This window comes from Uloborus diversus, chromosome 2, assembly GCF_026930045.1.
Source record: "Uloborus diversus isolate 005 chromosome 2, Udiv.v.3.1, whole genome shotgun sequence".
Classification (NCBI taxonomy): domain Eukaryota; kingdom Metazoa; phylum Arthropoda; class Arachnida; order Araneae; family Uloboridae; genus Uloborus; species Uloborus diversus.
Window position 1 is genome coordinate 196,036,766 of NC_072732.1, and position 9,448 is coordinate 196,046,213.

At 33.4% G+C, this 9,448-nt stretch overlaps 1 protein-coding gene across 1 annotated transcript; it reads right to left on the reverse strand.

Moving 5' to 3' along the window:
• Positions 1-4,961: 4,961 nt before the first annotated feature.
• LOC129216747 (histone-lysine N-methyltransferase SETMAR-like) lies at positions 4,962-6,011 on the reverse strand. Its single transcript, XM_054850964.1, has one exon. It carries the CDS (start codon positions 6,009-6,011, stop codon positions 4,962-4,964), a length of 1,050 nt encoding a protein of 349 aa, XP_054706939.1.
• Positions 6,012-9,448: the final 3,437 nt, after the last annotated feature.

Here is a 9,448-nt window from a genome sequence, read left to right on the forward strand (position 1 = left end):
TTTTTCTAAATCATGCTGTGCAGCAGCACCTACCAGAGCTACTAGTACAATCTCTCGCCCCAAGACAGAGGAGAGTTTCACCCATCATTTGTACTGGTTATCTCCAAATTTTTAATTTTGCCACTTGCATCCCTTTGCTTCTCACTACCTCATATGAAATTATATTTTTTAAAGATATTTTCGTACTTTAAAAAGCCATGGCTCTCAGGAAAGACCCATCTAGTCTTAATTTACTTGCTCGTCAATACGCGTGTCGGATAATTTATTTTATACTCGGCCTCAACCAGAGAACATCTTCCTCCAACTCAATTTTGGATATTCCAGACTGATAATCTCCAATAGAAGTGAAACTTCAATATCTGGGTGACGTTATGGAACTGTCGCGTACACTTTCAGTGCACTTTTTTTTATTTTCACTTTCGCATTTAAAATTTGGCTTCGAATAACTCGACACTAAATGAAAATGAAGGATACAGATATAGCTTGTCCATGGAGATATGGCGGATTAAATGGAATTGGAAACATAGTACTTTATTTGGTAATAAGTAGGATCAGCGAAATCGCGCGAGTAGTAAAAACTTTACTGCTTGCGCGTACTCGCTGATCTTACCTATTGAAAAAGTGTTCTGTTTCCCTTTCCAGTTCATCCACTATCTCTCAAAGTTCAAGATATATATTGGCGCTAGACTTGTTTACTTTCTACCTTGGTAAAAGCAAAAAGACAAAAAAGATTAAATAGTTGACTTGTTTGCTCCTCATATTAATTTATAAATTTTAATGAATATTTTAGTGTATTTTAACGATTTGTTAAAAGTAACATTTTAATTATTCGATCTATTTATTTTACATTCTAATGGAGCTTATAGTGTCGTTTAATTTCGTTAATCGAGTATTTATACAGTTTAATAAACCGTTAAATGTTAATAAATGGATTTTCTTATTTATTGCTTTACATTGCAATGGGTTTAATGGTAAGACATATTTATTTGATGCATTTTTTATATTCAGTGGCACTTTTATTTATGGTTAAAAGTTTTTTTAGGTTTAAGTATATTAAAAATGGAAACAAATATATAATATTGCCAAATAATAAGCCTTAATGAAATAAATTCATTACTTTCCAATAGCGTAAAATGAAATACATGTATATCGTCACTGCACAGCACACCCAATCCAATTTTCTCTTTCTGCGTTTAAAGATCTATTTAAGCAGGTACATAAATTAGATATTAAAATTCAAGATTTATCATTTGAAGAAGTTTTAAATATTAAGCAAAAATTTAGGAATGGGAATACCTAAATATTTATTTTTTTAGCATGAACCAAAAAATATTATTTAAAACACATTTTTCAAAATCAAAAAACTTAAGACATAGGGCAAGAAATCAAATTGCATATTCATTCGGGGGTGAAAGATTTTTGTGGAATAACCTTTACATCCTTCTGCAAAAAGCTTTTTGCTTAAAAAAAAAAGTTCTTGGCAACTACAAAACGCATGTATCTTATTTTAAAAACAAAATTAGTATCTCTTTTAACATTGCTTTTTTAATATTTACCTAAAAACATTTTTTAAAAGTAATATGTTACCTTATACTCAATATGTTTTTAAAAATCTTTATAGTCGACGTTTTACATTTGAAAAGGTATAGCGTTTTCTATTTTCCCTCTTCTTAATATTAAACATACTAAATCAGGAACGTTCCATACTCGATTCTAAATCGCTATTCTCTCATTAATAATTCATGAGCTTCGACAATCGTCAAGTTACTTGGGACATCAAAGATGATCGAGTTAAAATGCATTTTTCCTATCGGAGAAATTTATTAAGCCAGATATTGAGAAATCATTTTTTATCTGCATCTAAGAAAGAAAGAAAGACACTTTGGCAAAGATACGATTTTAAAAAGATTTTCGAAAAAAAGGGGGAAGCGCGGGGATGGTTAAAGTCACGACGAAAATGTTTGAAAATAAAAACACATAATAGTAACTGTACAATTATTATTGCAGAGTTTTTAGAAGGGCGGTTTTATTACGAATAATGTGTAAAAACTGCTATTTACAGCATAAAAGTTAGTAATTATCCCTAAATAAACATACATAGATTAAACTCTCTATGTTAGGCATTTCGATGTGAAAACAAAATGTGATGCGCTACAGAATAATATCGCAATACTGAACTACCTGCAAATCAAGCAATTATATATCACGTTCTAAAATATAAAAGACAATTTTCTACAAAAGTATTTGCTATTTTGAACTTCATGGGGTTATGCAAAAATCTTTGATCAGGGATTAAATTTTTATATGAGCAATCTGGACATAAAAATAGAATTATGTAATGCAAAAAAAAAGTAGGTATGATTACAGCAAAACAAAACTATGGCCAGCTTAAAACTTAATGTATTTGAAAATATAGACACTATCTATACGCACTCGACTGTACTGAACTAACAACCACTGTAGGCACTATTAGACTTTGCTAATAGTGCCTACAGTCTTTTGTATGTTTGTGCTTTGAGTCCTAGGTTTGTTAATGAAAAGAATTTTAATCATTGTCGATCAAATTTTAAAAGCAAATCTTCTGAACAAAATTGTCATAATGATTTTAAAATCATAATGCGAATTATGTAAAAAACATAAAACTTCAAGCTATAATTAGAAAGTCCCAGTGGATCAGAATTTCTCAACCTTTTGTGATCTATTAACAGTAAAAATTTGGTAAAAACAATTGTCAGACCGGTGAATTTTTTTCCAGGAAAGGAATATATTAGATTGTATTAAGACTATTATATAAGTTACTAGTAACTAATTCTTAATCATTTACTTACACAAGCATGTTGAGGCAAGAAATTAAATTTTCTTATCTGTTCGTAAATACGTCTTTGAAAAAAAAATCACTGAATAGTAATACGAGGGGGGACCCAAAAATAACCGGATTTTTGTTCTAAATTATGTATATATTAGTTTATTCCCAAAATTTCTTTAGTCTCACTTGTTAATTCTTTTTTTCCACTTTTAGAAGCTCCCCTGGAACTCTAACTTTGACTATGTCCAGTGCCCGTTGCCTCGTAAAAGAGTAATTACAAGATTTATTTTCAGTGTGACAATGTGAGCTCAGTTTATTTTTACGAACCTTTAAAGACAAAATTATGGATTCAAGATTCTAAAAGTAAGACTTTTTAAGAGGAAACAAATCAGAGAATTTGTCATTTCTATTTTCAATCATTAGTTGAACGAAGTTAGAAGATGTAGATAAGTTAACTTGGGTAGTGCCAACTTTAGAATGATTACTCCGTGTTTTTGAGACTTTGAAAGATGGGAGTTTTTTTTTTTTTTTGAATTTGGAAAATAACATGCCATAACTTTGAGAATTTATTTTATTTTGTTTTAACCAATGATACCTTTGTTCCTGCCATTTCTAGTTTAACCGGGTGAAGGGTACCATGGCAGTTATAAGGAAAGAAAAAAAAAACGGAAGAGAAGATTACGATGTATTTACGTAAACATACCCATGCCTAACATAAATCCATGCACTTATGTATACATCTATACACCTATATGCACACTTATATACTTATATGCAAAGGGAATGAGGCTTGAAAAAGTTAGTAGACTCCAAATGCTCTATTGTGGCTTTGAGTTCTAGGAATCGATGAGTGAAAATGCTAACTTTTAAGCTTTTAATTTTTCTCTTTACATTCTTCAACATTCAATTTGTGTGGGGAAAGTTTTTGAACCGGCAAAATTTTACGAAATTTTGAATTTCTTCAATGCAATAGAGTAAGCATTTTAATAGAATTTCCCATTCTAAGACGTTTTTCTGGCAGATTTGATTTTCACATGTCGTAATGTTACCTTCAAAATTTTATAAATGCTTTCTGATAATATCTAGTTTTGATTAGTTTTTGGTTCCAATGGTTTCAGGAGTTGCCTAATCTAACGATATGAGATTCTTACTGCTTAGGAATTTATAAATGCAAGCAGACCAAAATCAGTAAGCAGTTGTGCGCTCATAAGAACTCAGACTGATTAATTTTTGGCTGAATTGCTTTCAAGAGTATTTTAATGTATCATTTCTTCACTTTAACGTTAGTTTCTGTATCGCAAAATAAAACGCACGGAAGCAAAACACTAGCTTGTAAATAAAATCTAGTTAAATCTATCGCTGATTAGTTTAGCACCGTATACTCAAATGGGAAAATAGTTTTTTACATCATAAAATTTCCAAGGATGTATATAAAACACAAAGACGGTATTTCTACATTGCGAAATTTTTCGAGATTCATAATACGGAAGATATTTAGAATAGTCAGAAGATATAAAATGTTTCTAATTTTCTAAGAAAGTGATTTTATTCCCCACGCAAGTAAAAGAAGTGTTCGACTAGACTGTTAGTTACTAGATGCTAGTTTGTACTAAGTTTTAGTTTGGTAACGCTTATTCATAGGAGCCTTAAAACATTCTTTGAATATTATTCTACATCAAAGCCTTATAAATAGCACGTGTAAAAATGACAAAGGGTATTTCTCTAAGGAACTCGTGCTTTTCTTTTTGCTAATATTGATGCAACAGTCAAAAAAAAAAAAAAACACTCTTTGAACTAAGAGTAAAAGAAAAAGAAAACTATCTCTTTATCCACTATTTTTATTCCATTTTTATTTTTCGACAAAGCTTTAAAAAAAAATTCGTTTACTATATCTATCTTTTCGTATTGGACTTTTTTTTCAGATGCAAACAGCATTTAAAAATATAGAATCATATTTTTAAAAATTATGATTCTATAGGTAAGATAAAAGTATAAGAAACTTACATTCTGCTTTTTGAAAGGGTTTTATATGCGTCTTTGATCAGTGGCGTAGCTAGACCCGACTTTCGGGGGGGGTTACTTCTTTTATATATATACGAGGGCGAGTCAAATGAAAGTGAGCCAATGCGAATATATGACAAAAGGAGTACTTTATTTAAAAGTAATCACCATGGGCATTTAAACATTTGTCCCATTGACTAACGAGTCGCGTGATTCCATTCTCATAAAACTCCTTGGGTTGCTGCTTCAAAAATTCTGAAACTGACTCCTTCACGGCATCGTCCGACACGAATCTGGTTCCCTTTAGGTGTTTTTTCAATTGCCCGAAAATGTGAAAGTCGCAAGGCGACAGGTCGGGGCTGTAGGGCGGATGATGCAGCGTTTCCCACTTGAACTTCGCCAGTTTTGTCTTAACCACATCAGCGACGTGGGGACGGGCATTGTCATGCAGCAAGATGACCCCATTCGTCAATCTTCCGGGTCGTTTGTTCTTGATAGAGACACGCAGGCGATCCAGCGTTTCGCAATATCGGGCACTATTGATAGTCTCTCTAGGTTTAGCAAATTCGATCAGTAATGGCCCCTGACGATCGAAAAAAAAAGTCAACAGCACCTTACCTGTGGAGATGACGGCCTTTGCTTTCTTTGGGGGTGGCGAATTCAAATGTTTCCACTGTAAGCTCTGCCGGCGTGTTTCAGGCTCGTAGTGGTGGCACCATGATTCGTCCCCTGTCACAATTGCAGTCAAGAAGTCGTTACCCTCATTGTGATACCGGATCAGATGAGTCAAGGCAGCGCCGAACCTCTCTGTCTTCTGGCGGTCGTTCAAAATCTTGGGCATCCATTCAGCACACAAGAGCCGATAACCGAGATGGTCATGAATTATGGTGTGAACCGAACCGTGACTGATGTTCACATGCTCTGCCAGTTCATCGATGCTTATCCTCCGTTCTTGTCTAATCAGCTCATCAACCTGTGCAATTGTGTTGGGGGTGATTGCACGGTGGCTTTGGCCCGGTCTTGGATCGTCTTTGCAACTTTCACGTCCTTCTTTGAACCGTTTGCACCAACGCTTCACAGTGGCCAATGAAATGCAATGTTCACCGTACACGGCAGCCATACGGCGACTAATTTCGTGTTGGGAAACACCTTCAGCAGTCAAAAACCTGACCACACCACGCTGTTCATCTCTTGGAGCGTCCATTATGTCACGAACCGATTTCAACCCGGATTATGGGAACATTAAAGAACTATTATCCTCACACTTACGTATCACTTTTGTAAATGAGGGTTGCCTGTGTGCTGCGCGCATGCGTCGCGGTTGATGGACTGAGCCATTATTGCGCAGGGTAGGTTGGCTCACTTTCATTTGACTCGCCCTCGTATATATATATATATATATATATATATATATATTATATTTATTATATTATATTATATATATTATATATATATATATATATATATATATATATATATATATATATATATATATATATATATGTAATCGCTTGGAATTTTTTCCTTTTCTTCTTTTTTTTTCTTTCTCTTCTCTCTTATTTTTCTCTTTTTTTTTTTTGAGACTAACTTTTCGGGGGCGGGGTTTGTCCCCAAACCTCGCCCCCCCCCCCCCCCTTAGCTACGCCCCTGTCTTTGATTCTTCTCCTAAATGACTATTCATTTGCTGATAACCCTAGATAAACTTCCCGTATTAAAAGAGAAATTACGGAAAACTTCTTAATTTACTTTTTTTGGAATGAGTCAGTATGGTTCTTAGTGCGCAAAGTTAATACTAACATTTAAAATTTCAAAACGTTAGCTCAAAAGTAACTTCCAAGAGTTTAAATTAAAATATGTATTTGCTGTTAAACATCAAAATCATAAATTTTTCACAAAAAATTGACTCATTTTTTTGAAGACAGACAACTTTTTAAAGCGAAAAAATGCACCAGCAAAATTTTAAAAACAAGCATTGTCTTATAAAAAAAAAATGGTGAATGAAAATTCGCATTTTTTTTAATGATATATTATTATTTAAGTATTGTTTTAAACATTTTTAAGTGCATTTTGAGAGCAATGAAGTTTATTTTGACGTACCATTTTGATATAGTTCAAAATAGCGATTTTTTTTTACTTACTACGTTTTCAACTAAAAGGAGGTTGCCATACTATACGATTTCAGAATGCTAGTGGAAATATTTATTGTTTATATTATGTCCCACAATATTTGGATTGACATAGCGTCTACCATAGCTTCTAACTCATCTCGTTTTCTTCGTGCAATTTCATTGTGTGTGTGTGTGTGAAACAGAGTGTGTTTTTAGGACACAACTTAACCACGCAATAAATAAAAAAAAGGGTACAGAAAGTGTTGGTGTGTATGGAATATGAAGTGTCATTCTTAAAAAATACAGTGAAACCAGTGCCCCAAATTGTTCGTATTTAAAATTAGTAGTATTGCGAAACTAAATTTTTTTATTACGGGATGCATAACTTTTGGATCACTTTGAACTGTACAATCCGCTGTTTTGATTTGCTTTTTAGAATGAAAATTTCTTCAAGTGACTAGAACGACACAAACAATAACTTGCAAATTTTTTTGAAGCTTAGACAACAGTGAATAGTACAATGTCTGCTATTTTCGCTTGACTTTCAGCTGTTGAACTCTCATCTGATTTGGTAATAACGAAAACCAGTACCAATCCTGAAGTTGTCCTTAAATGATAGATGGATGCTCAACCAATTCAACTCATCTCCAAATCGCAACGAAACATCAGTAACACAATTTAGTGAAAAAATATGCTTGGTTCTATTTTCTTTTTCAACAACTGCTTCAATAAAATAAGTTTTGACAAGACATCGCTAAGAACACTTCACACAATAGTTTGGATCGAAATTTTACAGTTTTAAGTCATTCAGATGTTGCTTTAACGTAAATTAATCATATACGAGGGCTGTTCAATAAGTAATAAGACGACATTTTTAAAAAATACAGAACAACCTAATTCGTGATAATTAGCATGTTTTTTTTAAGAATAACTTATACCAGACTAAATGCATTTATTCCAGCGTTCTCTCCACTTCTTAAAAACTTGTGAACGTTAAGTTTGTGAGAGCTTTTTCAAAACCGCCTCCGCAAAGTTTAGACATGCTTTGTTGCATTCAAAATATTTGCCTCGTAATGGTTACTTAAGTTGAGGAAACAGACAAAAATCACTAAACATTGCTTTGTCATTGAAAACGTCATGTATCATATCAAAGATCTCCAAAGCTGATTTTTGCGGATAAAAGCAAACTTAAATTGCATAACTTTGTTCCAACGATGCTTCCATTTTGACAACTGGCTGCGTCTTGTGAACGCCCGCCAACAGGATTCAATTCAATCATGTGATACTCAGGAATATGAGTCTGTACGCGCCAATTATCGGTACCTTTTGTTAATGAAGACAGCAGACATTTTTCATACCACAGAAATTAACATTCTGATGAGTGGCTTCGAGGCAGTAAAATTAATCTTATTACTTATTGAATAACCTACGTATAAAGATCTTAATAACAGATTTGTCACACCAGATAGTCATATATTTCTTTGACTGAGTATTAAATATCTGAACTTGAACAGCAAAAAATTGTAGTAGCAAAATAGAAACTGTACCAACCAGAAACTCCACTTCGCCAATGTATGTCCATAACCATAACAATACGTACCCCAACATAAGAAACTTTTTCAAGTAAAAACAATCAAGATATTACCGAAAGTTAAAAATTTGATACTGGATAAGTGAAAGTGAATTCGAAAAAAAACTTATCCAGCCATTCTATTCTTTTCCATTTCATCTGAGATAGTTTACCAGAAGTTCAATAGTCCGTTCTCCGCCCATGTCACAAAGGCGAATAAAAATGTTCGGCAGCGTTCGAACGGACATATGTGTGAAAGAAAGAACTTTTCGGCGACAGATGTCAGATTAACTCACCAAAGAACAGATTGTTTCCGTCATTTTTCATTTTTTCTCCGTTTTCGTTACATTTATCTTTCTTTGATTCACGAACATGTGTGTTCTCTTTGAACTTTTACAAAAGACAACTGTACATTTTTCTTATTTTTTTCATGTTGAAAAAAGACCAACTTATCAAATATATTTGCTGAAGTTGCACCTATGATTTTCAGAAATAAAGTTTTTCGACTTATTGCTTAATGAAGAGAGGCAACACTAAAAGGACATAATTACCCCAATGAAATAGGTACATTCTGTTACTTTTAACACTTTTAAGATTTTAAAATTATCCAACAAGAGCGATAAGCGTCACGGAGCGTTCGTATTTTATTGACATTTTCTTGTTTTACAGTGGCGGTAAAAACATTGCATCACCCGCGACGCAAAGGGGAGGAATAGTCAGCACACAGTCAAGCATCCGGTATCCCAGAATATTTGCGGTATATTTCTGATCAAGGAGTTGGTGGGCTTCACTTTGTGCAAGGAAAAGTAAACACTCAGGCGTATGTTGGCATTTTGGAGGAGAAATTGCTTCCTACTATTGGGGATCACTTTACTTCAGTTCCAAACGTCATTTTTCAGGATGATTCTGCTCCATGCCATAGGAAAAAACTGGTAAGTAACAATTTAAAAATCGTTATCCTGC